The sequence below is a fragment of the Silurus aristotelis genome, assembly GCF_946808225.1.
Source record: "Silurus aristotelis genome assembly, chromosome: 1".
Taxonomy (NCBI): domain Eukaryota; kingdom Metazoa; phylum Chordata; class Actinopteri; order Siluriformes; family Siluridae; genus Silurus; species Silurus aristotelis.
The window spans coordinates 22275627-22301823 of record NC_139574.1 but is presented as its reverse complement, the minus strand read 5'-3'; the positions used below and the strand labels follow the sequence as shown (position 1 = coordinate 22301823).

At 38.1% G+C, this 26197-nt stretch overlaps 3 protein-coding genes across 10 annotated transcripts in view; 2 read left to right on the top strand and 1 right to left on the bottom strand.

Moving 5' to 3' along the window:
* Positions 1-467: 467 nt before the first annotated feature.
* Positions 468-13794, top strand: snx7 (sorting nexin 7). Of its 3 annotated transcripts, XM_083551870.1 has the most exons (10): positions 469-741; positions 2667-2858; positions 2951-3061; positions 3156-3320; positions 4361-4559; positions 4672-4871; positions 5709-5795; positions 7239-7340; positions 9891-10043; positions 13636-13794. In XM_083551870.1, exons 1-10 carry the CDS (start codon positions 643-645, stop codon positions 13708-13710), a joined length of 1383 nt encoding a protein of 460 aa, XP_083407996.1. In that variant the 5' UTR covers positions 469-642; the 3' UTR covers positions 13711-13794. The 3 variants fall into 3 exon arrangements, 2 of the variants coding, with proteins under 2 accessions (XP_083407996.1, XP_083407997.1); XM_083551871.1 differs by lacking the exon at positions 7239-7340; XR_014535312.1 differs by lacking the exons at positions 7239-7340; positions 9891-10043; positions 13636-13794 and adding an exon at positions 6222-6786 and having other exon boundaries at positions 468-741; positions 5709-6163.
* A 2220-nt stretch (positions 13795-16014) lies between these two features.
* The window catches only part of LOC310731945 (uncharacterized protein), a 33169-nt gene continuing 22986 nt past the window's right edge, over positions 16015-26197 (top strand). For 3 of the 4 annotated variants that reach the window (XR_014535323.1, XR_014535324.1, XR_014535325.1), the window contains exons 1-4: positions 16015-16429; positions 17595-17659; positions 20029-20879; positions 22491-22717. Coding sequence is in view for 1 of the 4 variants with exons in the window: in XM_083552046.1 (XP_083408172.1) it covers positions 16395-16429; positions 17595-17659; positions 20029-20879; positions 22491-22655 (1116 nt within the window). In the remaining 3 variants the exon portion in view is untranslated. Of the gene's footprint in view, positions 16430-17594; positions 17660-20028; positions 20880-22490; positions 23263-26197 lie in introns of those variants that run through there. The other variant, XM_083552046.1, reaches the window with a different exon arrangement.
* plppr5b (phospholipid phosphatase related 5b) overlaps positions 22714-26197 on the bottom strand; it is a 48498-nt gene continuing 45014 nt past the window's right edge. The window contains exons 8-9 of one of the 3 annotated variants that reach the window (XM_083551992.1): positions 25721-25769; positions 25296-25324 (exon numbers count right to left, since the gene is read on the bottom strand). In XM_083551992.1, coding sequence (XP_083408118.1) covers positions 25722-25769 — 48 coding nt within the window. In that variant the 3' untranslated portion in view covers positions 25296-25324; position 25721. Of the gene's footprint in view, positions 25770-26197 lie in introns of all 3 variants that reach the window. The other 2 variants (XM_083551991.1, XM_083551993.1) reach the window with 2 other exon arrangements.

Genomic DNA, 26197 nt, shown 5'->3' with positions numbered 1-26197 from the left:
GGCCCATCAGTAAGGACCTTAACCATCAAGTGCTTACTTGTTTGTACAGAAGCTCTGAATAAGGGAGTCTGTCAAAAAAATGTTTTAAATCTGTTTCAACCTACATGAGAAATAGATGATCCTACAAAGATCCCTGGCATTGTGCAAGTGTACAAAGTAGGCAAAAGTAAGAATTGAATGCCAAAGATGGTCACACTTAATTTTGATTTCATTTAGATTACTCTTCTGTTCATTTACTTTCCATTTTGTTAGCTGATAAAAAAAACTACTATGAACAATCTTGATTTCCGAAAGAATTCTCTCTTTACAGCATTTCCCCCACTTTTTTTCCACGGGTAATCTGTTTACAGTGTGGAGTACAGCTTCTGAGTTAGCTACATGCTCTACGTCACCGTGCACACTAGCCTACTTTATAGTATTCCCTTCTACTCCTTGTATGTTAGTACGCACTACATTTACACACTATATAGTCAGTTAGTACGCTGAATTGGACAACATAGGACTCCTGAACACGGAATTTCCGTTTCCGCGCAGTCCAGCGGCTCTTCTGCTTCACACCGTGTTTGAGTTTGTTGTTTGTTTTATGTCGAAATCAGGTCATGAAGTTTGAGTGAAAGAAAGTGAGCCGTGATTTGAGACATTATGAGCGGCACTGCTGTCGAAAGCGATCCGATACCGGAAGACATCTCGGGCCAAATGTTGGAGCTGGACGAGGACGAGGACTTGGAAGTTTTCAGTAAGGTAAATATAAACACAAACAACAAAGTAAACCTCTGGAATGAGAAGTAGGACACAGGAAAGAGAGGAAGACGTATGTCGGTGTGTGAGGACTGAGAGTAGGAGTTTAGTGTGTACTTGTTTTTACAGTGTGTGTCGGTGACACGTTTGCAAATGTGTAGCAACTGTTTCTACTGATTGAATGAAACGGCAGACGAGAGAGAAGTGAAATGAACACAGTCCAGATAAGTAAAGAAGTCCTTTAGAAATGAGTTTACTCGGTTTGGCAACACTATTCTTTAATGATATTAACTGTAACTATACAATAAAATACAAATAGAAACGTTTGTTGCCTGAAATTTTAAAGTCGAGTGTCAATTCAGTTGACTTTTATTTGTATACTGCTTTTAACAATGGACATTGTACCAAAACAGCTTTACAGATATAAATGTTGACAGTGACAAGAAAAACCTCCCTGAGATGGTATGAGGAAGAAACCAGACACAAAAGTGTGGGTGCCACCGAATGTCCATCCTTTATAGTTTAATCATTGTTGAGGTTTATAGATGAAGGTCAGAAAACGGGTGATGTCCTGAGGATTATAAAAGTAGCTTCTTTCCCAAGTGTGCTGAAAGCCTACACACACACACACACACACACACACACACACACACACACACACACACACACACACACACACACACACACAAAATAGGGGAAATAAAGAAATGTTTTAGGAACATGCCTTGTTTTGGACTGTGTGAAATTTGTGCTGACTACAGCGCGGTTTGTTGGCACAGGATCGCTCCATAGAGGTACAGTCCTCCCATTAATCAGCTCTCTCAGGCTGCTGGGGAAAGAGAAAGCAGAAATATTTGTCTGTCACCAAATGAATCGGGGTGTAGTGCACACAGAAACAAAGAGAGGGGGGGGGGGAGAGAGAGAGAGAGAGAGAGAGAGAGAGAAAAAAGATCATCCAGCTAAACTGAGTAGGATACAAAGCCTAAAAAGAGAAGTGCTAAAAACACACCAGCATAACTGGTTACAGCTAAAAGCAGCATAATAGCCATGTTTGTATTCATCATTGTGAACACTGCTGTGATGTACAGAACAATGTCCAACTCACTTCCACATAGCGAAATATCAGGTAATTACAGAGCGGCTCAAAGGCTAGAATGGATACATCCTAAATCTGAAATATCTAGATAATATTTGTGGGACATATTGCAACAAGAGGCATGACATTTTAATGTAAAACATGTATATTTGGCCTATTTATAGTTATTCCTTTTTTATGTCATTCATAACAATAAAAGAGACTCTATTGTGAAAAAAAAGCGTTTTCCTTAATGGTATGTACACATCCTCAGAGGCCACTCTGTTCCAGTGCCACAAGTTTCACCCATGACTCGGGTTAATGCAACTATACTGTTAGTAAAGGTTTTCTATTGTGTGACCTCATGTGTCCAAAGTGAGTTAAAGCTGAAACAGCATTTTGATGACAGGCTTCAGAAGTCAGTTATAAAAGTCTGCCCACTCGGGAACAACTGCATTGTCAGCAGTGCAAATATTTCACTTTATATCATAACAAAGTTGGAAAAAAAAATACTGTTCAAACTGGTTTTTTTTTTTTCTTCTTCTTTTTTTTTTCTTTTTTTCCCCCCTAACCAAAATACACTACAGTTTAACATGGAGGACTAAAAATGCTTTGCACTACAACACAAAGTGGGATATCTGGTTACTGGATCATAAGCTAAATCTGCTGATAAATCACAAGTCTGATCTTAACCGCTGCCTTAGGCTCATATTTATAGTCAGAATAATTAGATCTTAGATCAGTGATCATACAGTTTGGTAGCTTTTTTATTAAAAGTTAAATTAGTTAAACTGGTCATGGTTTTATTTGACATTTCTTTTGCTTTGCTTTTTCTTTTCCTCTTTCATATCAGGATGCAACCTTCACAGATGGAAGCTCCTTCATTGTATCTATGCAGACATCCCCTGGATCTATGGTCAATCAGTACAGATTTGATGATGAGGACGATGTGGCTGGAAATAAAGACATATTCATCACAGTTGATAATCCTGAGAGTCATGTGACAACCATTGAGACATTTATCACATACAGGGTTTTGACTAAGGTATGGCAGGAGTATGACAGTTTTGTGGTAGGGTTTTTTTTACTGCTTATTTTATATTTGTTTTTGGTTTTTTCCATCTTTCTTGACAACAGACTACTCGTAGTGATTTTGACTCAAGTGAGTATGAAGTCCGCAGGCGCTACCAAGACTTCTTTTGGTTAAAAAGCAAACTGGAGGAGGCTCATCCAACTCTTATTGTCCACGTGGGTGAATTTCAATAGTTAAACCTTGATTAGATATCAAACTTTTGTTTTGCACTGTAATACAAACTAATATTGGTTGTTTGTTCTTGTAAAGCCTCTACCAGAGAAATTTGTTATGAAGGGAATGGTGGAAAGGTTTACTAATGACTTTATCAAGACAAGGAAAAAAGCACTACACCGGTTTCTTAACAGAATAGCCGACCATCCCATTCTGTCAAGCGGTGAGGATTTCAAGATTTTTCTTACAGCACAAGCCTGGGTAACTAACACACACACACACTTACAAACTGGCTACATATGGCTTCATGATTTAGACTTAAAATCATTACATTGGTTGCAATATTTTTCTTTTTTAAATGAAAGATCATATGCATTTGACAATTGTTACTGGTATATTTATTCTGTATTCTAAGAATAAATCCCCACCACATCTTTAAATACATGCAGGTAGCATGAGCACAGTATAAAAGAAAATAGAATCTTATCTGTATTAACGTCTAGTTATGTAATAAGTCATGGCAAGGATTCTGGTCCTTAGCCAATAGACATTCATTAGCGTCATTGTGGGTAAATGTGGTGTTATGATAAACATAGTGTAAGCACAATGCTTTGCTTACCAAGTTAAGCTCAAGACTGCGAGTGCAGCCATGACTCACTCATCTGATTCATTTATTGAATTAGTTTAGTCATGGAATTTAATATTCAGTACATTCATATTCATTATTTGTTAAGCTGTACTGTACAAGTTTGTTTCTTTTCACTGCAAATTCATATTAGCTTTCTAACCCGGTTTCTTCCTTTTCGCCTCTGTAGATTCATAACTTGCCTGCAGTGAATAGAGAAGGATAGTTCTTCCTCTAGCTTTTTTTTAATGTAATGGTTGCTTTAAATGCTGCAGAATTCAGACATTTTTATGAATTGATTTGCCATGAAAAACAATCGTCTATTAAATGTGGAACCAGAAAAATTTCCAGAGGAAAAAAAAAAAGATAAGCTCTTAAATAAGTTATTATTATTATAAAAAAAAAATTTTTCCTGAAGATGGCAGATTAGTTTTCCAAAATGTGCAGATAATATGTAATGTCTAATTTTGTGTTTCCTTTTGAAGTAGACTGTTATGAGAGCACAGTGGTACAAAGGCTAAAATCATGTTTGAGTCTCTGGTCTGCAAAACCATTTGTTTTAACTTCTGGCTGTTAAACATGATTTGGCTCCTAAGGTTGAATTCTGGTGCAGTCTTAGTTATTAAAGCTGCAATATTTGTGCTCTAAATGTTAACTGATAACTCTGTATCTACAGGAGCTAGCATCTCATAAGAAGCAAGGTCCAGGTTTCTTAAGCAAGATAGGAGAGACGGTGCGAGCTGTAGCTGCCACAGTCAGAGGGGTCAAAAATCGGCCAGAGGAATTCAATGCTATACAGGACTATGTGGATAACTTTAGTCTGAAGCTGAACTCGCTGGACAAAGTCACCCAGCGAATCATCAAAGAAAAAAGAGGTACTGCCTTCAAACTGTATCATTACTACTGTATTATTAACCATAGGCCACTCACTTGTGGTGTGTCATTGGTTGTGTAATGTACAATGAGCTTTGTTGTTTGTTGTTGTAGAGTACCTGGAGGATATGAAGGATTCTGGGCCTCTGTACACCCTGTGGTCTGGCTCAGAGGAGGAGCTGGTGGAGCCTTTGAAGCTCATGGCAAGTTGCTTGGACAGGTGCTACAAGGAGACTGAAGAGCAGATCGAGCACCTCAGTAACAGCCTCCTCCCGATGCTGCACGAGTATGTGCTCTGCGCTGACAACCTCAAGGTACTTCCTTGTGACCTGATTTGTTGATTTATTTAATTTTACATGCACAAAGCTGAATGCTACAGAGATGTTCTTGGAGGTGTGTAAGGATAAGTGTATTTTTCTTCTGCTTGGAAAAGAAATTCACATATACTACTGTTTGGCAGTAGTTAAGAAACAAGCACGTGCACGGTCTCGTGTGTGACTGTTGCACCCTGGATGTCATGACGAGGCAGGCATGACCGAGAGCACAGACTTGTTTTAGGTTTTTACTTTCAGCACACACTTGCAAACTTGCTGCACAATACACAACGTAGACAAGGTGCTGTCGGGTCAGGTCAGGTTGCTTTGCTCAGCACCACCGGCTCTCACTCCTCAGCATTTTCTTTTTCACAGCAAAAGCATGCAGTGTATAAAAAAAAAAGAGCATCAGTCACATACATGTGTATGTGTACACTGATTTATGAAAATCTTCTCCACGATTCCACCCTCCATTCACAAACGGCGCTCGATCACATCTCCGTTGCCACTGCAGGTTAGATACCATTCCAGACCTCCAGCTAATTTGGTAGTTTTTGATGAAAGCACATAATTGCCATCTTAATATTCTTTCGCTGACTAATTGAATAGAAGCATGCTTAAAGAAAGAGGCTTCTCTGAGACTACCACTTAAAACAGCATTCTTTTCTAGTTTTATGTTCAACTACCAATGCTAGTAGTTTGTCTCATTTCGACTTCGAGTCGTATGATTTGTTGATCTGATCAATATATTAGGCATTATGTTTTAACAAATTGTGTATTTCATCAAGTCGACCTTTTATTCAAAGGGGTATTGGTCACGGTATTTGTTCTACACAGGCAGTACTGCGGAGACGAGACAACATCCAAGCAGAGTTCGAGGCTAAGAATGAATCTCTCGCCACTAAGAGGACGGAAAGAGAAGCAGTGAGTGCAATCCGACTCTTTCATTTTATTTTTTTTCTTCTTCCCTCCATTTAATTCACCCTGAGCTCTCTTGCAATTTCCCAAAGATTATTAGTAATAAAGCCTTGCCTCAACAGCAATGTCTGCTTTCAAATGAAAGCGGTCCATTTTAAGCCTAAAGAGATTCTATAAATATGTAAGTTCCTCTGAGCCCGAATACGCTTCTTCTAGAACACAGTAAATATGGTTTAATAAAGCCTCTGCTAATCATGTCATACTTTATTCTCTTGGGCTTTTGACTTTCCACATCAATTCCATCAAATGTCACGAGTGTGAGAAAGCTCCTACTGTGGAGAAGGGGAAGGGGCTATATAAGGTTGTGTTCTTTTGTAGGGTTAGGGTTAGGGTTAGGGTTAGGGTTAGGGTTAGGGTTAGGGTTAGGGTTAGGGTTAAGTGTTTGAAGGTTGTCAACGCCTCCTTTCTCAGCTTAGCAATAACCTTTCTCCAGTGAATTTAATTGCAGCCAGTGAGCATTGTTCTTTTTAGGCTTTCGTTATGCTGCATGGGTCTCATGATCTGGAAGGAAATCTTTTTTTATTTATTTTTTGTAATGCTTTATGATTCAGTGCTTCTTGGACATTATTTACAATCTACCACTTTTGTAACAATTAGATTTTCAAAGCTATTATTACATATAGAATGGATGCAAAATATAGTGGCCCTCAGAATTATTTGTACTCTTCGTTAAAATGATTATATAAAATACATTTTACATTCAACAATTCAAATTGTACAGTCCAACTGCATAAGAATCTATTTATATATTTCCAAATTTATTCTCATCATGTTCTATAGTTTATAAATCACATGTCTTAATCACTTATTAACAGGCACCTAATTGCAAACCAATATTTAATAACATTTACTGTACTGGCAGTCACAAGCGGCAATCCTGTATCTGTGCAAGAATTGTAATTCATGAGAATTAAAAAGATAAATACAAGCAACTTTTGCTCTCACTCCCCAGGAAATTCATTGTTCTCTTAAAGCATGTTCTTGTGCCCTGGTATACATATGTAAGGTTCTACGAAATCCTTTTGACACCCTTTACCATGAGGAGAACCAAAAACCCTTTAACACAAAACAGGCCTGCACAAATAAACAGAAGCACAATTGTGTCCCTGACTAATAAGGTTACGTCAGAAAAGTTCGAACTATTTATTTTTGCTCATACGCTGTGGTGGTGATCATGATGTAACCCTACAGAATTTGAATTCAGTTATATGCAAATACTGTTATCTGTACTGAATGTCACTGAGGCTTGCTGTGTAACTATAAAAGGAGAAGTTAGTTACTCCTCAAATCCAATATTTCAGCCATCATTTTGTGATTGAAAGAAGATTCTTAGTACACCACACATTTTCTTTCCCCCCCATCTGATGTGTATTGGTTGTGTCTATAAAGGATTCTAAGGTGCTGAGTTTAGCATGGGACAGCCTGGTGGGCAAAGACCCAGAGGAGGTCAAACAGCAGAAACAACAGAAGCTTAAAGGAGAGATTAAAGAGGTACTGGTTTTCTAACAGGAGTGGGGAATCCCTTTTCTAACTTGTGTGTCTGCTTCAGCGTCATTGTTTTGAGCTGGTAACATTTCAACGGCTGGAATTTCAAGCGATTACACCCTGATACATGAGGGCACTACTTTCAAACAGCATGAACTGAAAGAACCAGTTTCGAGCTGAAATGTTACCTGCTCATCAGTGAGCAGTTTCTACTTAGGCATTCTTAATAACTTTAACTGTACTGTTGATTCTAACTTTAGCTGTGGCTTGGGAAATGTTTTCTGACCTACTGTTGATTTCAAAAATGACTGTCCGTTAGAATCTTTCCTTCTAATTTGTATTGTCTTTTTTTGTACATTCTATCCACTTTCTTTCTTGCTTTGTTCCTATTATGCAATCCTCTATGATTAAATTACTAAAGAATGCAAATTCATCACCATGTCAGCTAGATCCCTCACCCACTGCAAAAACATCAACAAAAAAATAGCTGCCCCTATTTCTCACCTAATAAATGATAGTTTTGCTCTGGGAATTGGGCCATCTGATATGAAATGGCAGCTGTTTTACCCATTTTGAAAAAGCAGGGTAGAGAACTAGCAAAGTAAATAAACTATAGGCTAATCTTCCTTTTCCATCTAAAATCTTTGGAAATGATTTCCATTCACTCCTGGTTACTCCATAGCATCGGAACTACACTTGTTAGATCTTCCCCTGGCTGTAGATTTTGGGGCTCTGGGTCTTTTTGCTTTTTAGTTTTTATATATTTTTAACCAAATTAATACATTGTTCCACAACACACCGATTGCACACCAATCTTTTGGTTTTTATTGGTAAAGTTTTTAGCTGCTTTATCTATTATTTTGCCAACAAATTGCCAATATTTGAATACAGCAGGAAATTGCATATCTTCGAGCTTTTTCCTCAATGTGTCTTTCAAATCTTTGTTCTTAGGCCTACATGCTTAAACTTTGTTATCTTTTTCTGCCACTACGGGATCAGCTTTTGCTGTTATGCAGATGATGCACAGCTTTATATTAACCCTATCACCAGTCCAACAATAATTACCTTAAACCCAAACTCATTTGGCTCTTTGCATTAAGACTGATGAAGCGCTCATCAAGCTCTTCGGAACCGTTTAGAGAATAGGTGTCATTAAATAATTTCCCTCCTTCACTTCCCATATCAATTCCCATCTGTGTTTCTCAAAATATGCTCAAACTATTCTTTCAAACTTGCTAGCTGCCAGTGTTGTTGTTTTTTTGGACTTGTTACTTGAACATTTTTTATTATGGTGCATTTTCACAAACTCGAAAATACTCATAAAATCACATTGCTGTTTGTCAATGTTTTTCATATTTTTCACACTGTCCAAGTCACCAAAGAAATGTAAAGCGTACTGTGATAGAATTGACATTCCTGCAGATGGCAGTAAAGGTAAATGAAAATGTATGGAAAGCTTCATTCTGTTCACTCCTTCCTAAAGGAAACAGTGCCTATGATTTGAAATATAAAGTTTCATTTTAAAAGACACGGCCAAATTCTACTTTACGATTGAATGTAGCTTCACGTCTTTAGGACTTGTTTGTGTGCAAACTAGCGTGTCCATTATTATTATTATTATTATTATTATTATTATTATTAAGGTGCCTGCGTGTCTTGTAATGACAGTAAGGGCAGATCAGCGTAACTAATGATTTGTCCTGCTCGTCACAGGGGAGAGACTCTGCGCCAGACAGTTACTGATTATGCCCACTCTTCTTCCCTCCCTCTGTGCAACAACCTCATTCACCCAAAACATCTCCTGTTCCATAGCCTCACCTAATCAGAGCGTGTACAAACACACCATCCAGGAGGGACCCTGGCAGAAGCGACAGCAAACGCACAGCATTCGACCTTCATCAGCTCAGCTGTCAATAAGTGCCTGATTTTCTAAAGCTCTTCACCGCTTCACAGCTTGCTAATTTGACACAGTCATTCCCAAGAGCCTTGAGCAGCCCAGTCGTCGAATACTGTGTTTACCCATCCTTCTCTTTGTGCTCCAATGTGTGGACAGTAATACTTCTTATGTGGTATTGGAAGCCAATTGGTCCCAAGAGACCATTAGCTTAGAAGGCAAGCTGTTAGCAACTACTCCGACGAAGTGGTCTGATCAATGTCATGCAGCGGCGAGGACCGTCGTACCATTGTCTACAAAGCGAGTGGGTTGTCGTTGTACTAAGAACACTTCAACCACGGATAGAAATATAGTCAGCGGATTGGCCATCGGAAGAATGACAGAATCTCCCGTACATAAATAAAAAACATGGCATGTGCCATGAACTATATACTCGTAACAACAATGAGACAATTCTATGTGCAAATTTAACAGAGACGGCCATTTATATAATATAATCATTATATATTATTCCAGATCAGTATTGATCAGAATGTGACAAATGCACACTCAGTAATGAAGGCCAGAAAATGTCTGAAGTCGTCTGAAGTTTTATGAAAACAAGTTGCTAGTCGTTGTGGGTGTGTGCTGCTATCTGATGGTGGTGTTGTGTGCATGTGCAGATAAAGGGGGACATCGAAAAGCTGGAAGATAAACTGGAACTGGCCAATAACACACTGAAAGGGGACTGGAGCCGCTGGCAGAAGAGCATGAGGTCTGACCTGAGAACAGTCTTTACCCAAACAGCAGAGAAGAATGTGGAGTACTATGAAAAGGTGAGCAATGACCTGCCCCAAAAGAGCTTTCTAAAAGCGGTTGTATCCCAAACGATTGAGGCCAATCATCCATATCAGATTTACAGTCACAATCCGGGGAAATTTCTGTGTAGAATATCGCCCTCTTTAGCAAACGTGTTTGTGAAGTATCCATATGTACATTATTTATAAAGCTTTCAATTATACTTGTGGTGTCCTTTGGTAAAGATTTGGGTTTATTACTAAGAGCGTTTGATGTACACATGCGGCTGTAAGGCAGGAGTCATTTGCATTCCTGCTTTGGGCATTTGCCAGTAGAGGGTAGTATTATTTCATTTTTATCTCCTTAGCCAGCTTGCAGTAAAGAACAAGCCTCCAAGGCCATAAAGATGGACTAATATTTACATCTGAACAGCTTTAGAGAGGTGAGAGATTGTGATTGATGCCGTTAGATGCTACCCTGCCTTTTTTTATTTGCTCCCCACAGCTTGACACTTGACCTTTGACAGGCTGAATCAGGAATTTGGACCTAAGAACTGATGGCACAATCCATTCTGTAAGGGAAAAATTAGTGACAAGTTTGTGTAAACCTTTGAGCCTGACCCATGCATTTAGAGATCTATAGGTGAAAGCAGGTAAATCTAGTAAGTGTGAATGTTGTTGGTTCTCTGTGTATTTTTCAGCCTTGCATCACAGTACCAGGTTTTATTTATTAGAACCTTGTTAATAAGGTGACCTTGAGTAAGAACAAATGCAAGCTGTGCCTCTTTCAGTGTGATACATGAAATGCACACGCCAACCCATCAAAAGGTCTCCTTCCTGGTTACACTTTTATTAGGTATTTTTTGGTAGACATTAGCAAAGGTGGAGAAGGCAGGAGAAGAAGCACGTGAGGCAGCTCCTCCTTAATATGTTGGAGGAGTGTGGGGTGTGCTGACGCAACAAAAGGCCATATCAGTTTGTGCTAATAAACTCTGAATAAATCTGGGACTTGACTTCAGAGTTGGTATGCAGGGGATGAGCGGGGTTAGTTGAAAGCATGTGGCATTCCTGATCCCTTTGAATCATTGATGTGCACTAGAATGGCCTCAATTAACTGAGGCAAGGAGATGAAACTCTGTATAGCGAGTGGGAGATGAGGATGTGGGTACAAACCGTGTCCTCTGTGTCCACTTCTGGAAAAGAATATTACCGCGCCTGGGTTGTAGCATATAGGAACGAAAATGACTGGATAATCACATAAGTATGAAAAGTGAAGCTGGTGTATCAAAACGGGAGATGAAAGTTGTTTGGGTGGGTTTCAGAAAAAGTGCAGGGAAGAAGATGAAAATAATTTTAGTAGGAAGTACAGAAAGTGTGCCTTCTGAAGCAGATGGGGAAACCAGGGAGCTGGAAATTTTTATTTATTTATTTATTTTACAAAAGTGTTTGCCATTGTGTTGTGAATTATTGTCCAAATTGAATTAGATTTTATTTTAAAATACTACTTAAATCTTTGGCCCTTTTAAATAAAATGATGTCAGGGACACGTTCTTATTTATTTATACAAGTCCATTAAAAAAAAAAAAGTGTAATTCTGTGTAACTATGTGAGTTGCTATTGTAATTTTCAGAGCAATTTGCATTGTAGCCTGTGCAACACTGTGGGCACAGCAGCAGCACACCATAAGATGGCAAGTTCATAGGATTGCCATGGAGACACCATAGCAACAAGGATGTTGCTCAGAGATATGAGGAAGACAGAAATCCTGTCGTTAAGTGTTGGACTTAATTTAGAAAGTGCACTGCATTTTATTGAAGGTTTTTAAAACATGTCTTGTGGGGCACAAAGGGGGTTCAGTTATTGATCGTATGAGGGCTTTATATTCGATGTATCCTCTTTGAAATCAACACCCAGTGTCTCTTTTTTCACTAGTGGTGCTGCTTGGCCGTGATGTGCAGAGGTTATTTCTTCTTGTCTCTTCATACACTCTCAACGTTAGCTTCTCGTAAATTGTGTGTGGGCAGGAAACTGCATATACATATGTATTTATGTGGAGAACTGGCTGATTTATTCTGTCCACTTTGCCTGGATTGTTCCCTGATTAAATTGGTGTACCTACATTTAAATTTTTTTTTTTTATTATTACAGCCAGGGATGAAGCAGGTCAGAGGTCTTGGGCATCTTAATGAGCCTATAAACTCGGTTAAGGCTTCACCCAGCTCATACTGCCAGTTGTGCATATGATACAGAAACTAATGTCAACATTTTAAATCATTGTAAATGAGCTGAGACCAAATATACAATAACTGAGTGCTAATCGCATGAATTTGTTTGTATTAGCACACTAAATTTTGTTAGTTTTTTGTGATAGCACACTATTGCAACACTAAATTCACATTCAGAATACATTTAAAAATTAGATTTTCTCATTTCAGAAACATTGCAAGACTGTGCCCTATGTTATGTTTTTCCGTTGATGAAAAATTGATCAATACTTAAGTTTTTTTACACATCGATTATTGAAATGCTTTGCTTGTTTGGGTACTCTGCAGAGCTTCAAGATAAAAAAATAAATAAATAGACATTCAATGAGATTTTCTGTACATCAGTGATTCTAGACCTCACTCTTGTTCACGTCGTGACTATTTTCAGTCCAGTTTCTTTTTATTGCCCCCAGTATTACGCATGAGAACTTTAAAGTAAAGTTTTCCTTTTGATGCGTGCCAGTGTCACACAGCAAAGCACAACAACGCTCATCTCCACTTGGCAGCCCTTCGTCTCCATCAGCTGTCAGTTTGATCATCTCCAGCCTGAGGGTGTCAGTGACCCACTGCCCAAAGTCACTCTGAGACGTGAGGAACGCAGCCGCTTGTCAGCTCCCGCAAATAATTTTGCTGTAAGATAGTGAATCTCGAACTGAACTTGAGTTTCCTCAGTCGGATTTTTGGCTCATTCAGAATCAAGCACTGATTGGCAGTCTTGGTATATGTCACATTGTAGAATGGTATAAAAAAAAATTGCTCATTCCTCATGTCAAGACTGTTGTGGAACGAGATTGAATGAATGAGGGAGCCCAGCCTATATGCTGTTTTTATTACTGTGCTATCTTCGCAGGTCAGGGGGAATATTTATATTCAGATCTCGAACACATGCGGATAAGAGTAGATGACTCCTAATTTTGCAGCATGTCCAGCATGTCGCTGCTTTCAGTCTCATATATGAAGTGCTTTAAAAAGGTCAGAGCTCATCTGCCTCCTTTGGTAAGGTGCAATCCTGATAAAGTGTTTTGATAAGCAGATACTCGCAGTGGGCACGGTTCACAGCTATTCTGAAGTGGCATGAGAGTTTGTGGGCTCTCGGGTTGAGTGTGTGTGGGGGGGGTGGATGTTAGCGATCGGAAGGAGATTAATCTTGAGCCTGGAAAGTGACACACAAATCACGCGGAGGGCTGCAGTCGGCCACAGCCTGGGAATGAAACGGGCGCTAAATTGGAAGTCGCCGTGTGTCAGCCCTCTTGACAGCCTTCAAATAGCTGCTCATTACTCTGCAGTTGGAGGGCTACCCAGACAAAAAGTGGAATAGGTGCACAAACTCGATGCTAATGTCATTATAAATGTGTGTTCTGTCGCAGTGTCTGGCAGTGTGGGAGTCGTTCCTGCTGTCTCAGCGACCCGAGGCCAGGGAAGTGGGCAGAGATGACTCCTAATCCCTCAGAAGCTTTTATCCGGACAGTGAAGACCAAAGTCAAAAATTTTTTTTTTTTACCTTTCACTGCAGGTGTTTGAATTGTGTGTGTATGTGTATATATATATATATATATATATATATATATATATATATATATATATATATATATATATATATATATATATATATATATATATATAAAAAAATGCCACAGATTTCTCAGTATAAATAAAACTGTGCCTTATCTTCAGCCAAATTATAGACAGAGATCTCGGTCACAATCCTATTACTTCCTACAAAAGATAAGTTTGTGTCTGCAGCACACAGATCTGTTTAGGAAAGGACAAATATTTTGCCATAAATTGTTTTATTGGCTTATTAACAGTCTTGGATAATCAAGAAAGAGACAATAAAGCAATCTAATTAAATTCAGTAGGTTTGGTTTATGGTTTTATTGTATTTGGATGCCATTAGTCTCTGAATTTAGCTCTTTAGCTATTCGGTACATTTGCTTTCGTCATTGTCGAGGCTTCTTTTCTTTTTCTTCTACTTTTATCTCACCTGCTCATACGCCAGTGAGAAATCCAATTGTTTAGCCCAAATTATTCAAATCAGAAGCCTTAATTGGCATTCATTTGCACTATGGAAGATTAAAAAATCTATCTATTTTAGCATTACTAGATTAAATCATAAATGTTCTTATTCATTTTTTTGTTTACATTGTGTTCATGTTTTGCAACCATTCGAAATGCTTCATAATAAATAAAAATGTGTAACCATTTTATATACAATTACTTTACATACTATGCATCTCAGTTATCATATTTTTGCATATTGTATAAATAAGGCATGTTTCATTTTAGGTCCATGGTGATAAAGTGGAACTAAAGAAAATGATTAACTACTAAATATTGCTTTTTATTTTGTTTTTATTTATTTATTTTCTTCTGAATGAACCAGGTCTCAGAGCTCTGCTTGGTCTAATCACATTAAACATTTAACAACTCAATACAAATGATTGCATTGATCAGCAATTTAATTAGTGCACATGTAGGAGAGACACGATCACTGTGGTTTGAACAGGCAGGATTATGCAACATCCATTAAAATAACAACTTGAGGTACAAGGCACAGACTTTTTTTCTGATTTCAGACTGGAACATTAGCGTTACGTGGAATGGTAATGGAACGTTAATTAGCTGTCATTGCATACTCCCTAGAAACCTGCATTTCTTCAAAGAATTACTTTTAAATGAATGTAGTCGAATACATAAATGATGCGAGAGTATTGCATCAAGAACCACGGTGTCCATAGAACTACAATCTTTTTCTTGTCTTCACTGTACCTTCATGTGAATACTGCTTTCCACTTTTCCTTACAGAGAGACTCAAAATGGGAAAAAGAGGATCATCAGCATGAAACCAGATTTTATATTCACAGGATGAGATAAAGTGCAAAACTGGTAATACGGAAGAAAATCTGAAATAAGAAGGTATAAAGTAATGCGTAAAGCTTTCTAATGAGTGAAACATTATTAATTGCTCTTGCTGGGAGTAAAAAGTTATAATACATGGAGAATAAGTGCTGAGTCTGGGGCTTTTCAGTTTGATTTTGTAGCTCAAAATGTAAATGTATCTGAACAGCCTTGATATAAATGAAAGTTTAGAAACTTTTCAATGTTCTGACAGGTTTTATTAATATCACTTTCGAACACTGTGTCCTCAAGCTATTGACAGGGATATTGCACTAAAAAAAATGACTGAACCAACCTATTGGACGTTATGCCACAATTATAATTCTGACCTTTTTTGCACTTTACAATTTTCCTGTTGTGGGAGATAATTACAGATCTGCTCAACACTTTCCTATGATTAATATCCGTTCAATAAAAGTTGACTATAAATCGCAAATACATGAATTAAAGGTGGACCGATGCCTTTTTTCATTTAATCCTGTTTTGGTTAGATACAGGATTTGCAAATCAGCAAGTGCATATAGTGACTTTTGTGTTCGCTGATTCATCATATGAAAAGGTCACAGGAAAAGGGAGGCTGAAGACCTGGAGTTAAGGAGGTGTTAAGTGAAATACATGTTTCAGGTCAAACATGCTCTCTAAATATGATTTAATTATGATGCAGTAAACTATTCAGAGACAATAAATCTATGAGTCTATGAGTATCTGAATTCTGAATGTTTAGAACGAACTGTAAAAAAAAAAAAAAAAGATTATTATAATATATACAATTTGTAATTTGTTTGATAGATCATATGCAGAGGATTTTGGTATCCATTAAAATCTGGTTAGTTCAGGGATTTAATTACCTATGAGTGCTCCATATGTGGCGACTCACTAACATGATCCATAACTGATAGGCTGCATATTTAGTTTTTGTCTGTAGTAAAAGCATGCCATTGCAGGCATAAAGCCAGTGTATAAGCTTATCAGCTTCTATTTAAAGCTGTGAGTGACTCGGAAATGACAGCTTTGAACTACCGCACAGAAAAACACACCTTTGTAGTTCCTGTTTACAAGCAGAACCTGTTTCCCCAGACTTCCTGCTGTTCTTCTCAACTTATGCGTCTAATGAAGTGTTACCAAGTACCCCATTGTTGTATGTCTTCATATGCTGTGTGAATGGAACTCGGTACGCATTAATGTCAAGTCGTCCAAGTATTATCTCAGTGTGGGACTAAAATGAAATATGGTTTCTGCTGAAAAGAAATCAAAGACAAAAAGGTATGTTACTTGATATAAGCTTGATGAGCATATGCTTTTTCACAGTATTTAGACATCGAATCCAATTGAACTACTCTGATTTCAGTTTCACATCCATGTGATCTGTTTGATTTTAACATATTTTTTCCTTTCAAGCTTCGAACAATACGGACCATTTTTACACCATAGATTGAGTAGTTTTTGTGTGTAATGTTACATATTTAATTCGGTCAGTGCACAGACATGTAGACTCAGCTAGGCTGATAAGCAGGAGTCTGAAAAACAAGGATCAGAGAGGCCAGAGGCTGATCTCTGACCTGGGAGAATAAGGAGTAATGAACAGGTCTCATCATGCAACAGGATTTTTGTTTTCTCCTCTCTGAGCTCTCAGATGCTGAAAATCTGTGAGTTCAGTGATTGTGTCTGCCTTCTTTTCCTCTCAATGATTCTGCCTCAAAGCTATCAGAGAATAAAGGATTGCAAAAAAAACCCCACCGTGGCAAGGCATGATGACAAAGTTTCAGTAATACACAAACAGGGAGAGCTGAGAGGGAAAATGCAAATGCTTCAGGCCAGACTGGTTACTGTGGGTGTCTTAAATTGAGCAATTTTGTGTAATTCTACAACACGTGAACGTGGAATCACGTAGAGGAATAATCTGATTAGTGGAAATTAGACTTTTTTTTTTCCACAAAGATGATTACAGTCATTTCAGGACTCAGTGGACATGGGCAGCAGAGTGAGAGGTTTCATGAGCTGTACAACAAATGGACATTGATTTAGCTCCCAGGAAACTCTATGTTCAGTTCATTTCACAGCTTAGCACCAGCGGTTCATGGTCTATAATGCCATTGTGTGGTTAAGTACCTTTCTTGTCATGGTTGTTACCAAAACAACCGTATTCATTGGACCCTGGCACAAAACGTCTATTGTATTTTCTGGTAATAAACAAAAACGCACATCCAGATGTGTCATTTTGATATATTTTACTCTCTTTTAAAGTGAGTAATATGCACGTAAGGAGTCTTAGAAACGATCAAAAGGGAATCTTATAGCGTTTTTACTACGCTCTCTTTGATTTGTCTTTAATGAAAAGTCTTTTACAGCACTATCAAAAGGCCTGAAGCACTCTAATGAATGCATTCAGAACTTTCTGTTTACATGTTTGCTGCTGATGTGTCAACAGGAAAGATGAAAAGAGAGAGCTGTACTGCGGCTGGGAGAGCTCTGGTGCAGACACCGGACCAAATGGTAAGCAATCAAACCCATTCAGTCAGGCCAATTCAACACGTGTAACCGTAAATGCGTGAAATGCAAAGTACCACGAAATAAAGAGCATCAATCCGAATAGAGGAAAAAAAAAAAAAAACGACCAGCAAAGTAAAATCAATGTGATCAACAATACACTGTCCTAATGCCTGCTCAAAGCTGCAGACAGATATTAAGTGACATTTCCTCCATTCACTTTTTAAATATAATTTAGCAGTAGGATAGGACATCAAGGTCAAGTCCTGAATTACTGGCACCTTCGGCAAAAATTAAAATAATGGTATATAAACTTGTACCCTGCACAAGAATTCACCACCATTCCCCCTGGACTTCATATTCTGTAGTGTCACAACCTATAAGTAAAATGGACCTAACTGGTATTATATATCATGAATTTATTCCAACTGACCCATACTATTGGAGTGTGGAAAAGATCTGTAGATCAGAATACAGTAATCCCCAGTTAACCCCCGATAAACGGATGCCACCCCAAAAATGCTATTTTATGTATATAGTACTGTATTACATTTTACTTTATTTTAAAACTAATCATTTTATTTTTATTAATAAATTTCATTATTTTAACATAAAACTCCATAAAAACAATTTCCTATAAGTTCTTTGGGCTATAGTGCTATCCACAAATGAGTTGTGTCTAATGCAATTCCACGATAAACCAGGGCGGTGAAGCGTGGGATTAATGTAGTTTGCAAAATAGCTTGGCAAATAAAAAAATTGCTGAAGGTTTTGCAAAAGTATATTGCTGTTGTGAAAACCCTAAATTAGTTCTAGTGCAGCCATTTTCATTAGAAATCCATTAAATTAATTACATGTGAAATGAAACCGTCACTCGATCTCTGTATGGCAGATCCTGTTCTCCATTGTTCTCCAACAGTATCATGGAGACTGAGAGCTATCATACCAAGTCTATACTGTTTTGAAAAAATTGCGGTTGTAAAACAAAACAAACAAATAAATAAATAATCCCTATTTAACTTTATTTTTTTAATCCATTAGTAACTATTTAAGGAATATGGCTGAGGACATTTATAAATGGTTAATAAAAGGATGAGGAGGGTATTACAGTAGGTAGAGAAGCAGCCACAAGGCTAAAATCATTTTTTACTTAATGCTTCCACCACCATGCTTCACAGTAGGAAGGGTAACTATGAGCAATAATGTTTACTCGAAATATCATCAGTAATTTTATAATAAAATGTAAAAAGGTTTATATTAAAATAAAAAGATTTATGACCCGGTTATCACTTTTGTGTAAGATCTCATATTTCAATTATGCATTAAAAAGAGGAGGGAAGTATTAAAAGTGGCAGTTGAAATTAGGGACATTTGGCCAAGGTTTATTGACTGTGTGGTTTAATTACATTTTTCCTTCATCTGCTGCGATTCTGAATTCCATGTGAAGATCAAAAAGCATCCATTATATGTGTTGTACAGAGAGGTGTGTGGCACGATTCCATATCAGTGCTCAGTGCTGACTGGGTTTGAGTAAACGGGTCTCCACAGCCCACAGGAGAATTTTTTTCCCCCCAAATAATTAAGGAATAAGCTTGGGATTTTCTCTTCAGCATACAAAAGAATGTTTGTTGGTCACATGCTTGACAAAACATATATACTTACACAGTCTGAATTGCAAAGCAGAAGTTTGCCCCATCTACCTGTGGCTCAGTGGCATTTGGGAGTAATGAGTGCCGTCCTATGTCACACAGGGCTAACATTGTGGAAGAGAACCAGAGAGCAAGTCATCGATCAGAGCCGGTCCATGGCAGCTTCAGCTCTGACATTTATAGTGGGAGCCTGTGATTAATTATCAGCTTAACAAGGCTGGGGACTCTCAGTATCCCTAATGTAGTTGTTTGAACACACTCACACCACACACAAACAAGCAGACCACAAGGGAGAGAAAATGAGGGTAAGAAAATATGTAAGAATATATATATATATATATATATATATATATATATATATATATATATATATATATATATATATATATATATATATATATATATATTAAAAAAAAATTATCTCAAAGCAGATTTTTTGTTTTGTTTGTTTTTTAAACCAGATACATAGAAGCAGTGTGCACGATTACTGATGAGTTTGGGGAAACTGCAAAACTTTTAATTGTTGTCAACAAGCCTCACTGCCTACTCATTCATTCACTGTGTATTCCCTACTCGCCCGTTCACTGCATGCCTTAAATGCCAATATTCATGCTTGTTATTCAATTCGGGTGCACACCTACCCACTGTGGCTACACAAAAGATTCAAGCAAATTCTTAATTTTCTTTTTGCTTTTTCGTTAACATGAGCATATTCTCTCATTGCAGATGATCATGCACTTCATGACTGGCTGAAGTCTAAACAGCAGGAGAAATGCAGATATTTGGATGAAAGGAATGTTGTGATATCGCCTCATTTAACTCTTACATCCTGGTTTCCTGGCGAAGAAGAAAACGATGTGGCAGAAAAACCATACCCAAGATGCGACACATTTCAAGATAACGCTCCCTCTAATGAATCTCCCGTGGCTCCCCCAGCAAAGCCCAACAATTTGATCCGAAACACTTCAGATATGGTCTGTTTTCCAATAAAATCCATGTACACTCACTCAATGACCCATAAACAAAATATCATTTATAGCTGCAGTCCGAACACTTCGGAGCTCAAACAGAGTCAGCCTTTACTGCGGTGGGCTCCTGACACTCGTGAGCAGACATCTAAGGAAGCGGTGCCCTGGCGATGTAAAGGATTTGCTCCAGTGAACCGTCAAGCAAAACCTGCTGAACCTTTGCATCTCTATAAATGGCCAGCTGCCCAAAGACTGGAATGGTGCAACGAGAACCTGGCCAGACTGGCACATCTGGGCGTGCAATCATCCAAAAACACACTGCCTGCTTGCAGACGCAGGCCAGTGATCCAGAGGCCATTTATGGGTCATAAACGAGTGCAGGTGCATAACAGACATGTGGAGAAAGGTTTCTGCTGGACATCAGCCTGCCCTAAAGGCCTGCTCAATGAAGATGGCACAAGGCCAACTACACTAGAAGACCCATGTAACCAAGCCCTGTATGGCTGTTTGTGGAGTGCAGTGCAAGCAGAAGGAGAAGGATCCAGCATGAGACTGGAGCAACAAGGCAACGGTTTCAAGGTTAATGGAAACAGTGTGAGCTGGTTGTCGGTAAGTAAATACTTTCTCCTGTTATACTCCTTTATTCTTTACTCCACCAAAAATGGCACAGTGCTAGTACCCGCAAGAGTACCACCTAATAAAAAAACAACTAGAATTAATATTATTATGCCCTAACTACTGTAAATAAAGAAAAATATATAATAAGCACTAACTGATTTTATGCAATTAATTGCTTGTAACTGTGAGTAAAGATGCAGCGAGTTAAAAACGTGCTGATCATACAAAAATTGTAACGTTATTCATTGTGATTATGAACACTGAGAGTATTAGATAAGAGTTTTGGGTACAGAGGATTTCTACAGCCTTTTGTTCAGAAGAAATCTTTTCGAGCTATTTATAGATTCAAGCACTTGAATGAGCCCTGTGTTGTTCCTAATTCATGATTTCTATTTTTGGCTCTTCTGAAGATGTGGTTAATTCCGACTTGCCACCAATGGCAACCGTGCTCATGTGTCACAGTAGGAACAATGCCATTGTTAACAAGTGCGAATTGGAATGAGAAAAATACACACAACACTCAAAAGCTTCAGGTTCACTTAGATTTTACGATACTGTGTGTAGCTCCAAGAAGACAATGGCCCTCGTTATGTAGTTGCATAGAAACAAGTATTTGAAACAAGATTTGAATGCACAGAATGACGCATGAACAAATCCACACCTATTTCATTATGGAGAACAGAGTCTGGGTGCTTTTGTCTGAGGTTCAGTGGAAGTGGGCAATTTTATAATAAAACTGTGGAAGTCCATAATTATGTAGAAAGTCATGTTCCAAACTCAACTGTAGGTAGTTCTGGAAAGTCTATTAATAGGTGGGGTTTTATGCATTGTAGCTGTTTTGTGCATAAATGCACCTGATAGACCAAGTGCTAAATTACATGATGATCCAAGTAGCACGTTGAGGTAAAAAAATTTTAACTCCCACCAGAAAGGAATTTGATTGTACAGACAAACTAAATATGATTTTAAAGAATTTGTAAATTTGACTATACACAAGAATAAAATAAAGGAATAATAAATAAAAGAATGCTAATGATAAATTAGTGTTTGAGATGTTGGACTTCAGATCGGATGGTTGAGTTCAATCAATCAATCAATCAATCAATCAATCAATCAATCAATCAATCAATCAATCTATCTATCTATCTATCTATCTATCTATCTATCTATCTATCTATCTATCTATCTATCTATCTATCTATCTAGTATAAGAGCCATTGTTCTAATGATTTCTAAATGTAATCAGTATTACACATCTGCATAACTATAACATATCTAAAGGAGCCGTGATCGTTTCTCTGACCATTATGGCAAGTTCACGTCCAAACATGCATCCTATTTTGACAGTGCTGCTTGGCAAACCCTGTTTAGTCAGACTCAACTAGCAGGTAACAGCTTCATATTGAGAAGAGAGGTATGTGATTATTGTGGCTGAGTAGGAGGAGATCTCATTGTTCTGTTGAAAACAACATAAGAGAAAATGAGTGCATGTGGAAACAAGCATCGTGATAAAGGGCAACAGATGAATGAGACAGAGGTTACTGAATGACCGGTATAAATGGAAAGCTGCTGATGCACTTCATTTCTGTGTTTGTATCTCAGGACATTCTGTATCCATCAGGATGCCATGGGAACAGCACGTCCGCAGCCATTTCCCACGATATCACCTTATTGCACATTCTTCAAGTGCTGGAGAGCAAACCAGTGCATTTCTCACAGGTCAGAGGACAGAGACGGCTCGAAACATTTCCTAGACTGAATGCCTGAATCCATCCTTGAGAAGAATGTGATCCATTCCATAACTCACAACACGTCAGCAGCCAAACAAGGTCAGAATATATTTTATTCAAAGACGTTTTCTCTACAGTGTAAAAGGTCATGAATTGATGAGGCGCATTATTTGTAATGAAGCTGTGAGCTGAAACTAATTAAAATTCTGGAGATGCCGACCTGCAACATTCATACAAAAAAAAAAAAAAAAAACAACAGCTACACGTGTAGGAATGTCACAGGTGCACGGCGATATGGAAATAAGTCGTTAAAAAAAGTTCAGGAGGTTGTAAGAATGCACTTTTACAACCAAAAGCTACTGTACAAACTCTAAAAGAAATAGAAAATAGGAGTTGTGAACATAATATGTCAAATAGAAATGTTATAAACAAATCAGTATTTTAAATGAGAAATTGATTCCAGCCACTGGAGCAGTAATTCAACAAGTTATACCACAAATTCTCTCACTGTTTTTTTTTTTTTCTTTTTCATTTGAAATTGAAGCTGAAGCACACATGGTACAATAGATATGTTTTGTTATGTTACAAGACACATAATATATACTGTACAAACTTGAGAAAATAAACTAAGAAAATCTGACAAACTCTTCTGTTTTTCAATCTTGCGCTCTGCATTTGCACTCTTCGTCATATTTATTCATTGATTATACCATAATACTGTTTACAAGCACTGCAGTCACTTTAGTCCACATACAATAATAGATCCTGATTACCATTAGAAGTGCTTATGCGAGTAGTAGTGTAATGGGTATTTTAAAGGATCTTCTTTTAGATTGCGGGTGACATTTGTGTGGATTAAAGTGCTGGAACTCTGATACAAAAATAGACCATATCTGGCCAAATGGGTCCATGCCAATGGTAAAGCTTTTAAATGTTATTGCTCGTCTATGATCTGGTCACATAAGCAAGCAGGGGCGACTGCAAAAAGGGGGAGCATTTTTAAGTGCAGAAATTGATCATCCGGTAGCACCTTGGACTGGCTGCTAGTCTTTGAGTGGGCACTGCAGTGGGGACTCGAATATTCGACTACAAAGAAATCTGCTTCTTTCACCCTGTATTCAAGATTAAGATTGATTAGCGATTCATACATCTACCCATTGAATTAATTGTAGCTGAGGTATGTCGGTTCGATCTCATGTTACAGGTGTCATCTATGGCATCGTTCCAGACATAACAGAACCATCACATTGCCAATTTATGAAACAATAATAGTTGACATAAAAATAGCACAGGTCTCAGGAACAGAATCATCATTCAAAATAATGCTCTTATCTAAATGACTGGTTCAAGTATTGTTATTATAAGTGTACGCTCTTCTGTCACTTTCACAGGAACAACTTAAAATTATCCAGTCTGCCAATCATGTGGCAGCACACACAGGTCAAGCGCTTTAGTTCATGTTCGCATCAGACATCAGAATTGGGGAAAACATGATCTGGGGTTTTGACCCTGTCATTTTCACACATAAGAGTCTATACAGTATGGTGCAAAAAAAAACAAAAAAAAAAACAATCCAGTATAACTTGAGAGGATAAGAGTTTCTGAAATGCTTTTCTGCTTACCGTGTTTTGAAAGAGTGGTCGTTTCAGTTAACACAAGCCTGTCTGTCCATTTTCCATTAAACTCTCTCATCAACAAGTCCCCAAAAATGTGACATTCTGTGTCACTTCTAGAGACTGTTAAAAGTCCTGTGGATGGAAAAATCCATGATCAGCATCCCAGCTCATATTTCTTCCCATTCTGGTGTCTAAACATTAATCAGCAGGTTCTGAAATATTTAAAACCAGCACATCTGAGACCAACATCCGGAGCCAGGGATCGAATTTTCCCTCCATTCTGATATCTAATATGAACAATAATGGAAGCTCGGGCTCCTGTGTCTGCATTTATGCAAAGCTTTAACTTAGTAATTATTCCCAGGAATGCCTCTAAAAGAGCAGTGGTGATTGTCTACACAACTGATCCATTCTTTATACAGCTGAATGAGGGACAGGACGATGCGCTAGGACGGTCTATAAGGCTTCAGTTGCCACTAAATCTGCAGAATCAGTGGCTCATAAGTTCTTGGTGCCATGTCTTGAGATTCCTTGAATTTTACTGATTAAAGTGCACTTCTTAAACAGACTGGTATAAAACTGATGACCTGTGTTTGGGCGTGGGTAACTGTTGAGCAAACTAATGAAATATTAGGTCACATTTGTATTGACAAAAATCATACCACAATGTCTTATACATATGATACAGTGTGAAAACAAGAAGAAAATACACACATCGTTAGCAATAAGTCTATATGACATAAGTGGTGAATTGTTTGTCTCACACAAACGCTGTCCCTCCAGCTACACACAGTGAATCCTGGGTTGATTTCAGTTCCAGTTGTCATGGCTCACGATCAAAAAACACGAACCAGAGGGGCAATGGGTGTGGTCGTGAGGGGTACCTTGTGCAAATAGCAGTACACAGATATGCTGAGGGGGCAGGTGCGGGAGTAGATTGTGATCCAAAACGCCACCATAGAGGAAATGACTGAGGCGGGTAGTGTTGCACCATGACTATGACGACTGCACGGTAAAGAGTGTGGATGTCCAATGCGTTTGCCACACGGCTGACTCAAGGTCATGTGACTTCATCGAAGGCGATGTGATTCTGTGAGAGACAGATCAGATGACAGCACTTTAGACTACATTCAGCATATACCGTGTTTCCATCTAGAATGAACGAGCGCTAACATTTATAGTGTGTTCCTCCAAAAATGGCTACATTTATCCCTCATGCACATACAGCATGGCAAACTGTTCAAGGGACCTTGCAATGCGTTCAAATAAAAACTTCTTGCAGTCTGGTGGGTCTGTAATCTTCAGCCAGCTGTCTGATTTGGTGGTAAAAAAAAAAAGAAAAAACAGGGAGTGGGATTTATTTTGAACAGCCATTCTAGCTTTTTTGCCGCCTGGAAACGGATGTGTTACTGAGGTGTTAAGGAAAAGCACACCATAAAGCCGGGGATGCAGCCATGCAGCGTAGCAACCAGTGGCCTTGTGCTACCTTAATAATGTTGTTCAGCTGCCATATAACCCTTGTCTGTGGGCCACATCTGAAAACAAATGAGGCCATATCAGAGGAAAACAATGTGTATGCAGCAGTGAAGAAGAACTGACATTTATCAAACTATCAGCCAAAGGTCTATACAAATAAGGAAACATTGGGGTTTTTTTTGTTTCCTGCACTTATGCATATTGTACAGAATTAGACCAGGGGTCTAAAAGTACACAAGAAAATGTGCATTTATGATTCACATACACACAGTTAGTACAATGCTGCCATCATTTGCATATAGAAATGCCTCCAATCTCCATATATGGTAAACAGATTTCTGAAGCTTATTGCAGATAATCATACCAAAAGGAATTATCTAGAGATACTATTGCATGAAGTGAAATAAATAAAAAAAAGGCACCTTTTCCATTTTCTTTTTCTATTGCTGTATTTGTTACTATAATAATGCTTGGGAAATGCCAGGCC

Coding starts and splice junctions, on each gene's coding strand:
- snx7 (XM_083551870.1), top strand. CDS start 643: ATGAGCGGCACTGCTGTCGAAAGCGATCCGATACCGGAAGACATCTCG. Junction 4,560..4,671: donor AATCATCAAAGAAAAAAGAG/GTACTGCCTTCA, acceptor TTGTTGTTGTAG/AGTACCTGGAGGATATGAAG. Junction 10,044..13,635: donor ATGTGGAGTACTATGAAAAG/GTGAGCAATGAC, acceptor GTTCTGTCGCAG/TGTCTGGCAGTGTGGGAGTC.